The sequence below is a fragment of the Rhinopithecus bieti genome, unplaced genomic scaffold (genome assembly GCF_001698545.2).
Source record: "Rhinopithecus bieti isolate Rb0 unplaced genomic scaffold, ASM169854v2 scaffold_2884, whole genome shotgun sequence".
Lineage (NCBI taxonomy): Eukaryota > Metazoa > Chordata > Mammalia > Primates > Cercopithecidae > Rhinopithecus > Rhinopithecus bieti.
Genome location: NW_016803886.1, coordinates 372,947 through 393,371, shown reverse-complemented (window position 1 = coordinate 393,371; position 20,425 = coordinate 372,947). Strand labels below are relative to the sequence as shown.

Sequence of the window (20,425 nt, the reverse complement as noted above, 5' to 3'; positions counted from 1 at the left end):
AGAATTGCAAAGAATGTGGTCAGGAACCTTCAAGAGTCCTTGTGTCAGCAACATTATGAAAGATGTGGTGCAGGACATTCTAGTAGATTTTTGAGTCTCCTGAGAAGAAACTTAGAATTTTAGACTCCTGAAGCAGGGAGAGACTTTCAGAGAGGACCTAGTCCAGCACAGGGTTTTCACCCAGGACGGGAAACCCTTATACTCCATGCCAACACACAGGCATCCAGGTCTACAAAGTGTCTTTTAAAAGGGGACATATTATGCAACCCATTCTGTTTCTGAAAAGTTCCTTGCCTGGAACTGAGGCTCAGCTGAAATCACTGTTGCTACTTCTATCCTTGGGTCCTCATTTTACCTTCTGGACCTATTTGAATCTACTTGAAATCTAACACCTCTCCTACCTAACAGTCCTGAGGGTGCTCATTTTAAGATTGTGCTCTTTAACTCAAACATCTTTAATTCTTTGAACTGTTCATCATGTGATGAAGTGTTTGGGCTGTTTACATCTCAGCGATGGTCCAGTTCCTCAACCATCCTTTTTAAAGGCTATGTGCTGAGATGAACACAATGCTATAACATCAGATTTGGTCCAAACAGTGCAAAGCATGATAGGATTTTGAAATTCTTTGAGTTGGACATCTTTTTTCTTTCAAGATGATCTATTTTGGAATTCATTTTTATGGTAACCACACACTTTTCATTCTTTTTGAGCTTCTGGTGTGAATGCTACTAGACTGTCTTCCTAATTCTATCTTGTGTACTTTTTTTGTTTGTTTTTGAAGCTAAGTGCAAGACCTATATTTGTTTCCATTACATTTTATCTTTCAAGTCTCATGATCTCTTCTTAAATTGTTGATCCTTTTTACTTATCTATTAACCACTGCATCTAACTTCATATCTTAAGTGTACCTTCATCCAAGTCACTGGCATCAACTGTGAATAGAACAAGACCATCTGGAAATGGCCCATTGTCCAGTCAACTGCTTGAAGCCTGGAAGTTGACCTTATCTCTCACCCATTCCCTCATCCTTTATATCTAGTTCATTGGCAAGTGCCCTATCATTTCTACTTCCAAAATTTATCCCAAATCCACAGGCATTTTGTTCCCATCTCCACTCTAGTGTGAGCCATCATCTTTAATTTCTGGGTAACTGTGATCATCTTGTCTCCCTTTACTCGTCTCCTCAGATCCATCTTCCACCCAGCAGCCAGAGTAATCTTTTTATTTTATTGTGTTATTATGTGTCTCCATCACTAGATTGTAAGACAGACCATGACAGTTTAATTCACCTATTTACATTCAACATCAAACACACACATAACAGAGTCTTCACTGAGAATCAGTGAATTTACAAACATTAGAATCTCATTGGCAAGTTATGTGAGATTGTGCCAAATATCTTAACTAAAATCAAGTCTCCCTCTATGAAGATAGTCCTGTGATCTACTTAGCTCACCTTATCTCAAAAGATGATACTAGTTTAGTGACTATTTAGAAAAACTCTGTTGGTCTCTACAGAGCAATGTTTTCTGCAGTCATTGCACATAAACAAGCCATTTAATAATTTCCTCTACACTATTTCTTGGCATCTACTTTTGCCATTTTGAAAGTTGGGATTAAATTAGCCTATTTCTAATCCTCTGGGGATACTCTTGTTTTCCATGATTTTAAAAGATTTCTGATAGTGTCTTAGACAAAGTGGCATGAGGAAAAAAAGAAAAAAAGAAAAGATTTCTGACAGTGGTCCTAGATATATTTACTCTTTTTGCTGCAAGAAAATTTTGACTCATCTTTTAAACAATGAACATCTAAACATCTATTGAAAAAATGTTATTTGTCAATGTTTTGAATCATATTAACAGAATTGTAATTATTTGGTCTTCCATAGTTTACCCAAAGATTGTATGAATAATGTTATTATTATTTTCATATTTAAAAGTACCATATGCTAATAAAGTGGAAAGCTGTGACAACAAATAAAACCAAAACATTTAATGTGATTGAAATGTTTTATACAGTGATTGTGGTGGTGATTTCACAACTGTATTTGGGTAAACTTAACAAATCTCACCCTTTAAATTGGGAAATTTTATTGTATATAAAGTATATCCCCAAACAAACAAACAAACAAAAAAAACAACCAACAAACAAAAACCAACTTCAGGACACTTTAAGGGAGACAAGACTGTATTTTAAAAGCCTAGCTACACAGCAACAAATCATATGACATCCTCCCAACACAGCATCAGAGCCTTTGGTAGGGGTGGAGGTAAAACAGCCGTCACTGCTTCAGATCCAGAAATAGCTCAGATGGGGGTGTTTGGGGCTGCTGTGCAGCTGAGTGCTTTCAACTCCTCCAGGACCCATTCCTCCCCCAAAGAAGAGGGAACTGTTACCAGCAGCCCTCCCTAGCATGACTCTCCCTTGCAAAGTTGAAAGCAGCTATTCTCAAACTTTAATGTGTGTGCGAATTAGGATCTTGTTAAAATGGATCAAGTCATGGGTCAGCACCTGAGATTCAGCATTTCTAACAAGCTGCCAGATGCTGCTGCTGCTACTGGTCCATGGACCTCCCTGGAAGCAGCAAGGCTGAAAGTGCTGAGTTCTGGCCATGTGGCGTATACATCCCAGTTCTTTCTGTTTCTCAGTCCACTGTGCTGTGTGCATCATCTGCCACACTGTTTGTGGTAAGGTGCTGTGCCAACACTGCAGCTCAGTTACCTGTAAACACAGACGCCACGGCTACCCAGGTAAGGTGGCAGTGAAGAAATCACTTACAGCTTAATCATTCTCATTGCTGTGCGATGCTGACTAGCTTCCAGTATGAAAAGTAAGGTCTCGTCTACTTCCTTTGGCTGACTTCCTGAAGCATTACTTTTTTTTTTTTCCCCCCTTGAGACAGAGTCTCACTGTCACCCAGGCTGGAATGCAGTGGTGCAATATTGGCTCACTGCAACCTCTGCCTCCCAGGTTCAAGCAATTCTTCCTCAGTCTCCTGAGTAGCTGGGATTACAGGTACGTGCCACCACACCTGGCTAATTTTTGTATTTTTTTAGTAGAGAGGGGTTTCACCATATTGGCCAGGATGATCTCGAACTCCTGATCTCAGGTGATCCGCCCACCTCAAGCATTATTTGCTTCAGCAGGAAATATACTTAAATATTATTTTCAACCTCCCCTCCCCCATGTTTCACTCCTTCCAAAAGGGATCTGAGGCTTACTAAAATATGTAATTCTTCCTCTTCTAAATCCAGTTAGAAGCATAAAACTTTTATTATCCTCAATTAAATAAGCAGGCTAGTACATATAAAAACTCCTTGAGCTGGGGTAAAAGTGGTCTTTATTACTAGTCCTCTTTTGATCTATCACTGTCTTCTGTTAACCCACAGCCCTCAATCCAAAACTTTCAGACATGCTGCTGGTTGAGGCAGAGTATTTACAAGAAAAATTTAGAATCCAGGACAAGAAACTCAGACAAACCATAGGAAATGCATCAGTTCTGGGCTAGTTTAACTATCTTTCTCCACTCCTCTCTGCTGTTGCTGGCCTCTCCCACCCCCAATTATTCTAGGGGAAATACCTGTATAAAGATTTGAAAACACTGTTGAAGAGACTAGAACACTAGCTGAAAATGATGGAGGGGTTGGACAGTGGGGAGGACCCAACTGAAAATGGAAACCAAGAATTTGGTGTCGCTCTGTCTATGCTGTTGGAAAGCTCAGCTTCAGGGGTTTTCCAGGCCAGTGTGACAGCCAGCCAGTGGAAACAGGAAGTAGGGCATGAATAGAAGGTTTAAGTGAGGGACCAGAGGCTCTCAGTGAGGCTCAAGGACAGGAATAGTGGTTTCTGGCCCAGGGAAGCAATGCCAATGGGAGACTTAAGGGGTGAGGAAAGAGACACAGAAGAAGAATCCTGGCTGGGCATGGTGGCTCACACTTGTAATTCCAGCACTTTGGGAGGCCGAGATGGGTGGATTGCCTGAGCTCAGGAGTTCGCGACCAGCTTGGATAACATGGTGAAACCCCGTATCTACGTATCTACTAAAATACAAAAAATGAGCCGGGTTTGGTGGCCTGTCCCTGTAGTCCCAGCTACTCAGGAGGCTGAGGCAGGAGAATGGCATGAACCTGGGAGGCGGAGGTTGCAGTGAGCTGAGATCATGTCACTGCACTGCAGCCTGGGCGACAGAGTGAGACACCATCTCAAAAAAAAAAAAATCTTTTGTTTAATGAGAGCTCAGATGGAAAGAGGCAGGCCCAAAAGCGAAGCGAGAGGACAAGGTGTTCTGAGTCCCTAAATTCACATGAAAATGTTGAATAGTTTGAAAAATTCAAAATGATCTTTTATATGAAAATGGGTTTTGTCAAGCTCTTTAATTTACCTTAAGGTATTCAATATAATTAATAAAACACTTTCCTGATCATTAATAATATCAAATGTTGGGGTATTCACTATATGTCAGGCCCATTCTACGCACTTTTTAAAATGCTTCACTTATGAGTAGTGCTATTACTATCCTTATTTCACAGATAAGGTAAATAAGGTAACCAGGGAGGTTACATATTTTGTCTAAGGTCACACAGCTAGTGTCAGAGCACTCAAAGCCTGGTAGTATGACTCCAAAGTCCCTACCCATCACGTTGCATTGTCTGTTAAAGTCAAACATCTAGAGAGGAATAACACTGTAAAAAATAAGACCTAAGCACAAAACAAAAATCTTAGAATGATATACGTTGCAATGTTAATAGAGCTTGTCTAAGGTGAGCCTGAACACTCTGAACAGAGAGACTTTGAGTGATTTCTTTATACTTTATTTCATTTATTTTATGCATTTTCAAAATGGTTTAATGATTATCTTAGTTTTACAATAAAAATATAAAGAACTTTTCAAGTGACCATATTATTATTTTAACCCCTTTTTAGGGGAGAGTTGCATTTGTTTAAGTCCCAAGCTTATTAATATAGTCCCTGTTTGATTAAGGAGATCACAAAACACTTACAGAAAAGAGTAGAAACATATAATTATTCAGTCCCAAAGTGGACTTCTTAGTCACTAAATTCTGATCAAATTTCAAAATTCTGAGGGTCAGAAGACCAGCACACGGTGACCTTGTAGCATGTGATCATGTATAATGCTTACAAATTAGATTAGGGAATTAAATGGGTGGTTTTAAAAGGCCAGGCAGGAAACAGGTGGAGACTAATTATTTGTACAGTTCATTCCATTTCTTTCCTTGTAGGTAAATCTAAGTTTTGTGGCACAAAGCTTCTCTTAAACTAGCCTCACTGTCAGTTAGGTATTTTGTTTTGTCTAGAAAAAGAAATATGCATTGCTGATGGCCAATTCAAATAGTATCTAATATAATCCTAAAAAGAAAGAGGAATCTAAAATAAGTATGCCGGTAAAAATAGAATTTTAGTTTAGTTGGTTCTTTGTAAAAAAGTGAAAGACAGGTCTGAGCTTAAATGAGGATGTTGTACCAGTAAGAAAGAGAGCCATGTACCACTACCACTTCCTGTTTTTAACCTATAGTGGGTAGAGGGTTGTGGGTTTTGTGGGTGCTCCATTTATAACTCTTGACACTCTTGATGTGTCCTTGTTCCTCTTTTCCCATTCCATAAGGACAAGTCATTTCCCTTCTCAAACCTAAATCCTTACTCTTTATCATACTCTAAAGATGTTAACTCTTGAGTGACAGAAAAACCCCATGTGACTTGAAATAAAGGAATATGCTGTTCTCAATGGGACTTTTTTGTAGAAAGGTGGATTGGGGGTTTCATTCATATTTTCCCATTCTGTTTTTGTGGTAACAAAGCACATTTAAGGAGAAACAGGAGGCTTAAGAGGAGCACCCAATAGACTTGTTGCTCTCCTCTCCACAGATATCAGTCATCTTGGGCAAGTTACTCAACCTCTCTGTTAATTTTAGTTTTGTAATTGCCCAATGGGTTCACCTTGCCTGCTGCCTAGACAGAACCAATTTATCGAGAGACGGGAATTGCAATGGAGAAACAGTAATTCACACAGAGCCAGCTGTGCAGGAGAGACTGGAGTTTTATTGTTACTCAAATCAGTCTCCCAGAGCATTCGCAGATCAGAGTTCTTAAAGATAATTTGGCAGCTAGGGGCATTGGAAGTGGGGAGTGATGATTGGTTAGGTTGGATGTGAAATCATAGGGGGTTGAAGTGAGATTTTCTTACTGTCTTCTGTTCCTGGGTGCGATGGCAGAACTGGTTGGGCCAGATTACCAGTCTGGGTGGTGTCAGCTGATCCACTGAGCACAACTCTGCAAAATCTCTCAAGCACTGAGCTTAGGTTTCACAATAGTGATGTTACCCCCAGAAGCAATTTGGGGAGGTTCAGACTCTTGGAGCCAGAGGCTGCATGACTCCCAAACTGTAATTTCTAACCGTGTAGTTAATTTGTTAGTCCTGCAAAGGCAGACTGGACCCCAGGCAAGAAGGGTGTCTTTTTGGAAAAGGGCTGTTACCAATTTTGTTTCAGAGTCAAACCATGAACTGAATTCCTTCCCAAAGTTAGTTCGGCCTATGCCCAGGAATGAACAAGGACAGCTTAAGGGTTAAAGCAAGATAGAGTCGGTTAGGTCTGATTTCTTTCACTGTCATAATTTCCTCAGTTATGATTTTGCAAAGGCGGTTTCAGTTTCTTTATCTATAAAATGGGGGTGATTAACAGGGTTGTTATAAAGATCTGATGGAACAATGTACACTTTATAACTATCTTTTCTTTTCTTTTTTAGAGTCCTTTATAATATTTAAAGTCATCAATCTTACCTAGCCAGCCACACAAAAGGAGGCTGCGGGTGGCTTTGGTCTGCAGGCTGTCCCTTGCTGACCCCTGATATAGATGTAGATCTTTGATATCATGTGCCTGACATAAGGTAAAGTCTGTGGCCAGAGAACAAAGCAAAACTAACTGGCCCACAAAGTAGCAGTTTTCCAATTAAACCAACTACCATTCCGTGAGTAATAAAAGTTCAAGCTAACCTTGAAAATCCAGCTCTCTGCACCATACTTAACCTGCTCTACTGTGCTAACACACACCTGGCCTACTGTAAACCAGACGAGTAAAGGCATTCTACAAATCATGAGGTGAATAATGCTGTCAAACCATAGCCAGTATAGTTAAGTTGTCTGTTGCAGGCTAAGAAAAATACACTGTACCAAAACAGAGGTCACACTGTTGTCCCTGTATAGGACCAAGGCACCTGATGCAACTCAGCATAAATAGGATTGAGTGAACTCAGGGTGTACGCTCTTGTGCGTGCACATGTGTGCGTGCACACACGCGCGCGCGCACACACACACACCCCTACTTTTCTGGGGCCAAGAGAATTGAATTCTTGGAAGCCCCTTATCTGATGCATCACAGATGACTCATAAACTAGCAATAGCTGCTCAACTTCTAAAAACAATGGGTGGGACTCATCTCCTACGCATCTACGCATGCCAACTATTTCTGTTTACAAAATAGGCACTCATTGTTAGCGCAACACTAACCACTTTCCCATTTCCCTATTTCTGAAAAGCTTCTTAATCCAGTGGATTTCAATAGAGTTCAATGACACTGCCACTGTCCCTTTTCCATTATTTCAAATGTTGGCAAGCCTGAATGTGCCATTTCTTCCTCTCCCGGGTTATTACTCCCAAACAACAGACTCTGAGGCCAACGATTTTTGTTGCCAGCCAAAGGACAATTTTCTCTTCAAATCATTTCTAAGGAACCGTGACTATAACTCAAAGAATTCTAAAAACAAGAAACTGATTGGCAAGAGGAAAGATGAATGTGACTAGCCCCGTGGACCTCCTAGGATCATCCGGAAGAGCAGGGTTTCCTTATTGACTTCCTCTTAACTGCTGTGTCTTTAGATCACAAGGTCTGGTTTGGTATTTCCTAAGGAGGCAAAGAACTGCTCACTTAGGAATGCGCAGAGGAGATGACTTACCATTTATAAGGAATAACTTGATAAATAGCACACAGACCATCTTCGTTGCCACTGAGAGCAAAATTATTATCTTGGTAGGTGTCATTCAAACTGTTTGGCATATGTATAAAGTAATAAAGCAATAATAGCTTAAGAATAGGCCCAGTTTGTATAAAGGTATGCTGCAATCTCACTGCAACTTAGTAGAATTTGCTAAAAAATATTTAAGAGACATCAGAAAGTGATGCTGGTGCAGTTGGTTAAGGATATGATTCTCCTGATAGAATGAGAAGACTATTTTTTGCGATGGGATAATAAAGATCAAATTCCTATAATATATGAGCAAGGACTTAGGGCAATGTGCTGATGGATCTATAGTTCTAATTCTATTTCTATTTGCTCCTTATGTAGGCTCAATTGTAAAACACTAAATTTAAAGAGAGAAGGAACCTGGTAGTCTGATCTCAGTTTACACAGACCCTTATATTTTTAGACTTATCCTTACTGGAAGGGGTACTTACTGGTTTGTTTGTAAACATGGATCATAGACAATACAATGGTGCATTGTTTTGCTGGTAGGATAATTACAAATGGCCCACAAAGGCAAATATTGAGAGACAGACAGAGAGACAGGGAGGGAGAGAGGGCCAGAGAATTCACCTACAATTAAGTAAACAATCCACCAAAGTGAAGGTAATTGCTGTAACTGACAATGACAATTACTGTCCTTTTCCCAAATAGCAATTTAACAACAAATGCCCTTTTGCAATACCAACTTCATCTAGTATTTCTTAGTAGTCTCAGAACTATTTTGAATTTTCAAATGAAGGAGGCATTCCTAGGAAAGTAGGCAATGAGCAGCCAGTCCCATCCTGACTTTGTGATTATTATCAGCACATTTCCACAGCCTACTAAAATTTTGAGGGTGAACTAAATCTTTCAGTTGATGTTTTTCCTCTCTGATAAATTTGTAACAATAATGAGAATCACTGTTTTGCCCTAAAGCCTTGTTTCTGGTTTTGCAAAATCTAATTCTTACATATCCATTCACTCATTTCAGTAAAACTTTGCTGAGAAGCAGCTACATGCAAACGCTGTTCTAGAACTTGTTAGGGGGAGGAGGATGATTTCAACAAGGAAGAATTTGGCATTAATCCTGCCCTTGTAGGACTCAGCGTTCAACAGGGAAGGTAAAATGTATGCCTAAATAATGGAAGTGATACTTACTATTAGAAAGATACAAATTACACCAAAAAGGAAAGGAAGAGAGACCTCCCTTCCACCTGGGAGGATCAGACAACCAGTTTTGGAGGAGATAACATCCGATCTAGGTCTTCCAGGACCATGAGGATTCAGAAGACAGAAATGAGACAGGGTAGGGGTGGGCTGGTGGAAAGACCGAGGTAAAGGTTTCAAGGCAGGCAGCTTGTACAGAAAAGGGAAGGTTAGTGTGGCAGAAGCCAAGGTCATCTGAAGGGAGAAGAGATTGAAAATACAGTCTGGAACAAGTGGCACAGCATTGACAGAGTCCTCATTCTAGCTTCATGGGCTAACTATCTACATCAAAAATATTTTCTCTCTCAAGTTTTTAGTAGGCAAGAGGAAAAGGAAAAAGTCTTATTGCACTGGTGTTAAGTTCTTCAAAAAAAACCAATTTTTTCAACTAGCTTTTTTTCCTCTAAAAGCATGTTAAAAATAAATTTAAAGACTCTAAACTTTCCATCTCCACTCCACCTCTAGACTCTTTCTCACTCTCCAGAAGTAACCACTGTCAACAGTTATCTTGTGTACCCTCCCCAAATATTCTGAGCAATATAATGTATACACATAGACACACCCTCCTTCCATGCTCACTTCCACCCAATATTCAGTTTGTAATCATGTAATAGTACTGTGTTACACAGTATTAATAATACTATGCCACACAGCAACATAGTGTTACACACTATGTTCCCAGTTACAATGTAGGAGATTTTTCCTCACCTGCCCATATAAGTCTATTTTACTCTTTTAAGTAGTAGTCTAATACTCTATTTTATGAAAGTACCACGATTATTTAACAAGTTTCCTAGGGTTAGACTTGGTATTATTTGATTTTGCTATTACTTGGTGTTTAATTCTGAGTTAAAAAATGTTTAGTTACTTCTTTCAGGAGTTCAAGGACTCCTGAAAACAATGAGAAATCTTAAATTGCACATGCAGGAACCCACATGACAAATATGAAGCAGCTGAGAGATTTATTGGTTTCGCAATACACCTTAGGCATACATTTACTTGTGAACAGGAACCTGACATTCTCAGTCTACAGTTTGGTACACTTGATATTGCCAAGCTGTTTTCATGACAATAAAGGGGGTGGTTATTGGTGGAACACTAGCAAGATAATTCAGGAACACTGGCTGATTTTATAAGGTGATTTTAAAAGTACATTATATTGGAAAGTAAAAGGTAAGTACTAATTTGCAAGCATCCATTGATAAGAATAACGTTTTTCTCAAGTTGTAGAGTAATAATGCAACTTTGGTGTCTGAAGAAGGCATCACCAAAGGTGGTACGGTGTTTTAGATCATGCTGGCTCTGGAGTCAAGCAAGTCTGGATGGGATGCTGACTCCCCTGCTTTCCAATGTGTGATCACAGGTAAGTTATTAAGACTCAGTTACTTTACCTGTAAAATGGGGCTAATACCTACCTCATAATGTTGTTGGTGGGGATTAAGATAGTGTAGCATATATAGATACTGTTCAATAAATGTTAGCCATTATTTAGTGACTACCTAATACTAACTGTAGTATTTTAACAAATACCTACAGTGTGTACTATGCACCACACACTACTATCACTCTCTCCATCTCTCTTTCTCTCTCACATTCACACACACACACACACACACACACACACACACACACACACACACACACACCATGCATGTATTCCTCCTAGCAGCTCTATGCGTTGGTACTAATAAAAGTCTTCTTGCATACCACTTTTCAAAGTCTGTTTTTAGACAAATTATCTTTTTCATTCCCACAACCACAGCACAAATGAGTTGGAAAATGGAAAACAAGAATCCAAAAGGTCTGGTATTATAATCAACCAAATAAAATTTAAACTATTGTTTTACACACATTGTACTTTTGTTTCACAATTAACATTTCAAAGAGATTGTTCACAAACTCAGTGTTAATAATAAACTGATATCTCAGAAGTGTCGTGAATTCTACTTTCAGTTTTCATGGTTTTCAACTTAAGGTCTACATTATTAAAATAAAAAAATAATAATACATGCTAAGAAGTTATAGAAAATAAAAGCATTTATTGCTTTATCACATTCTGTGTAGTGTAATAAATGTCACACTTACCTAGTACTATGAGATGTGTTATAGAGATTAATTTCCTATAAAATGTATGCCTTTAATAGAAATCTCTAGAAAATGTAACAAAATGTAACAAAACAAAACCTACCATTCTTCCATGTCAATATTGAGTTTTAATCCCTACTTCTGCTATGCTGGAGTTATGGGTAAGACTCAGATAAAGAGGAAGTTATGGTGGCAGGAAATTCCTTTAGCATCTATTACCTTTTATTTGGGTCCTCACTCCTAGGAAAACAGCTCAATAGGTACTCTTTACCCTGAGGTACTTGTGCCTCAGTACATCCCTGACTTGCAGCCTCAGGGTCCAGCCCCACTTTGTTTCCCATAGAGGATATATACCTGTAGAACTATGATAAATTGAGAGTCCTCACCAGCATCCTCAGAATTCAGAAAAATGCAAAATCCAGCACCACTCTTACAACAGGACAGGACTCACTGAATCTAACTGAATTAGAGTGTGTTAAACAGGGATGACAGCCATTATGGATAGGTTTTAAAAAAAATGAGCCACAGACTCATCCAAGAAAAAGAAATCGCACCAACAAGTTTCCAGATGACCGCAGAGAAGACTCCACACCCAGCCTCAGGGAGACACCAAGGAGCCTTCCCAGCTGCTGGTCCAAAGAAGCCTGGACAGTCTTGGACTCCTTTCCTATGTTGGCCAATGTGAGTCTGGAATGGAGCCCTGTACCAGATGGAATATCCTGATCCTGCCAACTGCTTCTTGGCTTTGAGCAGCTGTAGGAGCAGCTGGTTTTACAACAGTCACAGAGTGAGTCCTTGTCCTGAGGTAGGAGAGTTCTAAGTTTAGTGAGAAACTTAAAGTTTGAGTCTCTGTACAACTACCTTCATGAGATTTAGCCTGAAGACTTGGTGTGTTGCGCTTGTTATCCATGCATCTTACAAATAACTAAATGATCTATAATAGTTTCATCCAGGAAACATCTTCCTTCAACTACAAAAGCAAATTTTTACAATTCCCTGCTTTAATCAGACACTAAAGTGTCATGAGATACGGGATCAATTATCCCTCAGCCAGTATAGTTAAAAATCAATTGAATTCTAGGAATAGTAGACTGAATACAAGAACTTACTCCCTCTCCCTTGATATCTAGTAAAAATATATTTTTTGAGGCATAAAACTGCTAGGATAAAATATAACAGTAGATAATAATGAAATTTTGAATGCTGGAAAGCAGACAGACCTGAACCATAAATCGGCAGTGGAAAAAGCCAAGACCAACTCAGTTTACCTCTCAGAATCTCTAAAAGGCACTGCTGGCATGATCGAAAGTTGGGGATAATGAAAGGGGTGAGCTAAAATAGTGAGGATCTGTTGAACTTTTTTCAAGAAATAGCTAGATTCCCCAGACCAGGTCCTACTCCATAAAGCTGACTGGTTGGTCCTCTCCCATCCTGACAACAATCTGAATATATGTTCTCTGGAAAGTATACGATATATGTTTCTAGGTGAGAGACAAGGCACAATTTGTGGGGAAGAGGCATACTCTAATGAAAATTGGGAACTGAGTGAACACACGCCTGTTGGGATAATCATTCCAGCCCTTTCCCCCTACTTGGTTCCCAGAAAGATGGTGGTGAGGTCAAGGCCCCCAGAACAGGGGATTGGGAGCTGTTCTCTGGGTGATCTGAACAGCCAAAGAAGAGGGTCCTAGACAAACTGACCCTGGTGGTTCCCAAGTAAAGGGCTCGAGAGTATCTTAAGTGAAGCTATTGCGAACAAGCCCCACTCATGTGTCCCAAGCTCAAATCAGCCTTGTTTTCCCCCCATTCTTGAAGATAGCAGATAAAGAGGAATTATCTGACATCTCAGCAAAGAGTCTAAGGTGAAAGACCCCAAAACAAACAAAAATCAGCTTGTACCTCAGGGACACAAACAGCAAAATCCAGATTGTGGAAAACTTTACACAAATGGCCCAGTTTCTTAAATAAATGGCATAGAATAGAAGGAGAGAAATGGGAAAATATAAATTAAAAGTCTTAAAACACACATATCAACCAATTGCACTGTATGAACCTTATTTGAGTACTGATTTGAACAACTCAAATGTTTACAAACATAACATAATCAAAGCAATTTAAATACTGATTGTATATTTGATGATATTAGGGAACTGTTGTCGACTTGTTTCTAGGTATGACATATTGAGTTAAAAGAGTCCTTATATTTTAGTGATATATACTAAAATATTTAGTGATGAAATAATAAAATAGCTGAGATTTGCTTCAAGACAATCTTGGTGGGGGATTGACTAAAACAACCATCCATAGAAGGAATGAAACATAAAATCTTTTCTACTATTCTCTCTACTTTACTTTTAAATTTTCATAATGCAGAAAAAAACTATCATTAGAATCCTCAGAGAAGATATTGAAATCATGAAACAGAACCAAAATAATATTAAAAAAAAACATTCTTAGAGTTTTTAAGCTCCTATAAATAAAAAATAGTAACAGAAATAAAACATTCAATAAAGAGGGGAAAAATTGAGGACATATCCCAAAAATTACAGTGAAACATTATAAAAATGAAAATAAAGGAAAGATTAAAAAACTAGAGGGCTAGTCTAGAAGGTCCAAAATCTGGGGTAATAGGAATTCATCAACACAAAATTCCCCAAACTGAAGGCCATGGATCCCTCTCTCTCTCTCTCTCTCTCTCTCTTTCTTTCTTCTTTCTTTCTTTTGAGACAGAATCTTGCTCTGTCGCCCAGGCTGGAGTGCAGTGGCGCGATCTTGGCTCACTGCAACCTCTGCCTCCTGGGTTCAAGTGATTCTCCTGCCTCGGCCTCCTGAGTAGCTGGGATTACAGGTGCCCACCCCCACACCCAGCTAATGTTTTGTATTTTCAATAGAGACGGGGTTTCATCATGTTGGCAAGGCTGGCCAGACTGGTCTCAAACTCCCAGGTGATCCAACCGCCTCAGCCTCCCAAAGTCCTGGGATAACAGGCATGAGCCACTGAGCCCGGCCAAATCCATGGATATCTGAAAGAAAAGATTGCGCCCAGTGCCTGACACAATTGATGAAAACAGGCCCACCTTAAGGCATGTCATGTGAAACTGCAGGATATTGGGAACTAAGAGATTTGACAAGTTTCCTGAAAAGAAAAAAAAAAAAAAAAACTAACAAAACCTGGATATATATAAAAGATCAGGAATCAGAAGCATATAGGACTTCACAACAGAAAAAAGCTAGAAGGAAATAGAGCAATACCTTCAAAATTCTGAATGAAAATTATTGCTAGTATAAAGTTCAATATCCAACCAAACTACCAATCAAAGGTAAAAGTAGAATAAAAATATTTTTCAGAAATAAAGTTCTAAAAAATTTTATTTTCAGTCACCTTTTCTGAACAATAACAGCACATAAGTAAATCCAGAAAGAGGAATAAATGGAATATAGGAAACAATGGATCTAGCAAAGAAGAGAGGTAGAGGAAATCATCAAAAGGGTGATCAAGAGAGATTCCAAAAGTAAAGTTATCCTTTATGCCTCAGTGCTTTCCTTGTCTGTAAAGCAGGAAATTAATGATAGCAGCCACTTCGTAGAGTTATTGTAAGGATTCTGCATAAAACACTTGGAGTAGTGACTGGCACTACTAGTTACTACTTGTATCTCTTGTAGAGATACAAGAGTTACTGTTGTTACAATCATCAAAGGATTGACTTTTTACACTAGGTTAATTTATAACTTGATATGTTGCAATAACTTTAAAAAAAGAAATCAATGTAATACACATTCTGAACTGAACATATTCCCAGCTTTGGAATGACTGAAAATAGTCACAGAACCATAGCGTTTTGGAGGTTGGCCTGGTTCTGAAATTTTTCTTGCACAACTTCCTTGTTTTGAAGAGGAAGGAACTGAAGCTCAGAGTGGCTAAGAAACTTGCTTAAAACTACATAGCCATTTAGAAGAGGAGTTGGGAGTAGCGCTCGGGTGTCTCATGTAAATGCACTGAAAACCAGAAGTGTAGCTCCTCAAGCTGTCTACTATACTCAGAGAGTCAGAATTTCACATATACCCCCCAAAATCACCATAGAAATATGTTGTCCAATTCTGCCATATTACCCTAAAACCTGACACTCAGCTCAAGCAGAAAAACAACTTAGAAAGATGCATTCAGGATGATCAAGAGAGGAGGCTAGAGTTAGGTTCACTGAATTAGGCTGACGATATGGAAGACAATGTATCAAATTCACCATCTTACACAGTCTTTTAATTTTAGAAAGGATGCGTTAGTTTACACATAAAAAATATTAATGCCTAATACAGGGTAACATGGATGGGCATTTCTGTTTCCTGAGTAACGGAATGGGCAGTAATATTCTTTTATCTCAGTTTTGATGCATTTTAAAGGATATCCACACTTTGTAGGATTAGTAACCATTTCGGTCACTGCTTCTAAGGAAATGATGCTCCTGTCAAAAGGACATGGCAACAAGGACTATCTAGCCAGGCCAATGAAGAGCATGAGTTTCAAGTCAGGGAACAAAAGGCAAGATTCTGGGAGAAGTGCTTTCTCTCTCACCTCACCATTAACACTCATGTGACATTTGAGAGGGAATCAGGCTGGGCGAGAATTTTCTTAGTACAAATTCTATCATCTCTCTTAATCTTGTTCCAACTAAAAATAAGCCCTCCATACATACATTTGCAGAAAGTCCCTTTCAACAGTTTGAGATAAAGTTATTTAAAAAGAAAATTGCCCATTTTGTTTTCATTGAATCTCAGCGGGAAAGTACATGCTAATTTCTCATCTTCAAAATACTGAAAATTTCTATGCTTCTTGAATATTTATTACAAACAAATTTGTAATTGCACTTCGATGTAGTACATGCTTCATAGCAATCCAAATGCCAAAGTGGTGACTGGCTGGGGTTAAACACCTCTTAATATTTTAACTGAGATTATAAAGTTACAGGTAACGCAAAAATACCCAAAAAAGTATTTCAAATGTTTTAATCCTTTTCACAAAGCTTATTTCAGATTTGTGATAATAAGACATTTCTCCTTCTCCTTGTTGTAAGCATTAGGTACATTTTGGAAAATCACTCAAGCAATAAATATCAAAGTATGTACGTGTAACTTAGCCAAGTTAATTTAAAAAACTTATTTATAAATATTTCACATTTCTTCTATGTAATAACAGAAACATACAAAAAGTTCAGTTTTAAAATGGAAAGTACCGGCACGTCAGTACTCACAGAAAAAGTAGGATTCCAGTGTTTGCCAGGGCAAAGGCGAGTCCCAAAATCCCACTGCCCATAATGGCGTTGCTTAGATTAAAAACAGACATGCCTAAGGAGGTTGTACCTGGAATCTGAACAAAGAAACAAACATTGACACTAAGCAAAATAATCCCCAAGAAAGTTCATCAAGCCAAAGCCTTTAAGGCACTCTCAGGAACCAATATGGAAATAAAATTCAAGGAAATCCATTCTTAGTTGTCTAGTTATTTCCTTGAATGGATTTCAAGAGAAAATACATAAGGTATGAAGAATATCCTGGTGAATACAGGTAGTTTTGCTTTTGGTGTTATGCTACTTGAATTAAAAAGATTTGTCCCAATTTATATGATTAAAAAAAAAACATACTTCATTCTAAAGATACTTACATAGTCATCACATTTCTTTTTTTCCAAATGGCTGTTTGTGAGACTTCTTCTACTTTCACGATCAGAAATAAACTTGCTGTAAAGACATGCGTAATATATTTAACCTTATGATAACGATTTGAAGTTTGACATCTCGACTAAATGATTTATTACTCACCAAAACATACATGAGCAGTTACCAATCAGCTCTCTAAGAGTTTATAGCCCTATTCAACCACCAACTCCTCCCAATTTTTTTTTTTTTTTTTGCCAGTATGGGTTGTCTATATTCTCGTTTTACCACATAAACTGTAAGTGCCCTAAGGGCAGGCACTTTGCCTCATTCATTTTTATATCCTGCACTCTACCTAGTACAAAACAATGCCAATAACAGGTGCTCATCTTGAGATGAAATGAAAGGCAACTGTAAGTCAAAAACAGCTATACATTTTGAATCATTTTAATAATACATTTAAACACTATATACAACAAATTAATTTTTGTATAGTTTTTTCTCTAAGTGGAAAATTACATAATATCAAGACTACTATAAACCTGGTATTTAAAAGGATACTAGAGGCAGGTTTTCTTTTGAGCTCAGGTTCTTGGACTACAAAATCCTTAAATAGAAATTCCCTTTCCCTTGGAGAAAAGAAAACAACTGTTTCACCATTAAACATTCCTTCAGCACCTGCTATATGCAAGTCACTGGAACAGGCATTGGGGAGACATGGGGGTATGTAATAAGTGATGCAAACAGGAGGCTATGGGAGTTCAGACTAGGAAATTATGGTGGGGAGGCAGGGCATATGGTCCATGGTGAGAGTCAGAGCCAGAGCTTTAAGAAAGCAAAGGACTTAGAACTTGAGTTCAAATCCTCACTATCTCTGAGGGCCTGAGCATGCTACCTTTGTTTCCTCATCTAGGAAACAGAAGTTAACACTATTACATTATCTTATCAAGTTATTGGGAGAATTAAATGAGAGAGCACATGTTAAACATCAGTCCAGCCCTTGGCACAGAGTAACAGCAATAGATGTTAGACAGTCCTCTCCATGGGGGAAATGGGACTTGAGATGGGAACAATTCAGCCAGGCTAAATAGAGTAAATGATGTACAAATATACAGAAGTAAGAATTTAAAATGCTTTAAGAATCATCAAATATATTCGGGGCGAATATCAAAACTTTATAGCCTAAATTTCTAATTAAAAAAAATTCTCGATTAGAAAACAAATGATTTTGTCAAAGAAAAGTCCAACAACAGATGTTGGTGAGGATGTGGAAATAAAAGGAACGCTTACACACCATTGGTGGGAACTTAAATTAATACAGTCTCTATGGGAAACAGTATGGATATTCCTCAAGGAAGTAAAAATAGAACACCATTCAATCTGGCAATCCCACTACTGGGTATCTACCCAAAGGAAAGGAAACTATTAAATCAAAAAATACCTGCATTCATATATTTATCACGGTGCTATTCACCATGGCAAAGTCATGGAATCAACCTAAGTGTCCATCAGCAGATGACTGGGTAAAGAAAATAGAGTGTGGATGTACACCACGAAATACTATGTCACCAAAAAAATTAATAAAACATGTCATTTGCAGCAATGTGGATAGAGCTGAAAGTCTATATGAAATGACTCAGAAACAGAAAGTCAAAACCTGAATGTTCTTACTTATAAGTGGGAGCTAAACAATGGGTCCACGTGGACAGAGAGAGTGAAATAATAGACACTGGAGACTCCAAAAAAGGGGAACGTGGGAGGCGGCAAGGGATGAAACACTACCCACTGGGTACAATGTTTACTATTTTAAAAGCCCAAACTTCACCACTATGTACTATATTTGTGTAACACAACTGGACTTGTACCTCCTAAATCCATAAAAATAAAAAATTAAATAAAATTAAAAGTCCATGCATAGGCAAACTGCTGCATATATTAGTAAGATATGTTAGGGATGCTTTTTGGCTCTTCTAGTCTGGAAATTCAATTACCTGATCATGGTTAGAACTAATGACAGTGAATTTTTCATTAATAAATATAAAACCACTTGAACTGGACTAGTTTAATGAAGCATGACTATTTAAACTGTACATTAGATTTTCATATACTTTTTTCTGAGACAGAGTCTCAATCAGTCACCCAGGCTGCAGTGCAGATGTTCAATCTCCACTTCCCAGGCTCAAGTGATTCTAGTGCCTCAGCCTCCCAAGTAGCTGGGATTACACATGTGCACCACCACGCCCAGCTAATTTTTGTATTTTTAGTAGATACATAGTTTTGCTATGACAGCCAGGCTGGTCTTGAACTTTGGCCTCCCAAAGTGTTGGGATTACAGGCATAAGTCACCGCACCCCGTCTCATACACTTTTTTCAATGATGCTGTATATCACAATAAAATGTTTTTAAATGAAACATATGTATTATTGATGTTAATTTTATTCATCAATGTTTTTCATCTTTATCCAAGGGATCTGGTTCTTTTAGGCATGATTTCTCCAAGTTTGTGTTATTTCACCAGGATATACCAAAGTTAGGCAATACACTTATTACAAACTTAAGCTGGGATCATTACTTGGTATAAGCTATACAATCTGCGGACACTGTTTTCGGCTAGGACCTACTGGGAATCAAAAGGATGTGGAAGAAAAACCTTGGTCTCCTGAAACACAGGAGCTGACATTCCGGCCAAGGAGTGACCATACCAGCTAATACCAGTATAAGAACGTCAGGCTGTGCAGATTAAGATGAGGTAAGGAGTCCAGAGAAGGAAAAAACAGCATAGACTGGGATTAGCCAGAGGAAACTAAAAGACAAAAGCCTAAGAAATAATATAGAGCTTGCAGTGAGCCGAGATCACGCCACTGCACTCCAGCCTGGGCAACTGAGCGAGACTCCATCTCAAAAAAAAAAAAAAAAAAAAAAAAAAAAAAAAAAGAAATAATATAGAATGTTCTTAGCAAGAGATTGACATGATAAAAGCAGTATCTTTGCAGGCAAACTCTGGTGGTTGTATATAGCATTGCTGCTAATGACTGGTTTGGTTTTTCTTTTATCTTTAAAGTTTTGAATCTTTCCACAAAACTAAGATTTACAGATCTGGCTGCAGAATGTCAGGGGAAAGCAGCCTTCCCTTTCACACAGGCAGCCCTAAGAAACGTGGGCACTGAACTTTCCAAAATGAAATTGGCTCAAAATATTTAAGTGTTGTTGTCAAAAGACTGTACAATGTCCCTTAGTATTTTTAGGGCATTGGTTTTAGGATACCCCTCTCTCTTCTGAAGATACTAAAATCCAAGGATGCTCAAGTCCCTAACATAAAATAGCTGTAGAATTTGCATATAATCTATGCATATCCTCCTGTATACTTTAAGTAATCTCTAGACTACTTATAATACCTAATATGAATGCTAGGTAAATAGTTGTTATAGTATATTTTAAAATTTGCATTTTTTTTTTTTTTTTTTTTTTT

At 38.3% G+C, this 20,425-nt stretch overlaps 1 protein-coding gene across 4 annotated transcripts in view; it reads right to left on the bottom strand.

Moving 5' to 3' along the window:
• Nucleotides 1-20,425, bottom strand: part of SLC38A1 (solute carrier family 38 member 1) — a 76,938-nt gene that overhangs the window by 18,371 nt on the left and 38,142 nt on the right. For all 4 annotated transcript variants that reach the window (XM_017857523.1, XM_017857531.1, XM_017857513.1 and 1 more), the window contains exons 4-5: nt 16,965-17,040; nt 16,555-16,670 (exon numbers count right to left, since the gene is read on the bottom strand). In XM_017857523.1, the coding sequence (XP_017713012.1) occupies nt 16,555-16,670; nt 16,965-17,040 (192 nt within the window). The remainder of the gene's footprint in view (nt 1-16,554; nt 16,671-16,964; nt 17,041-20,425) is intronic.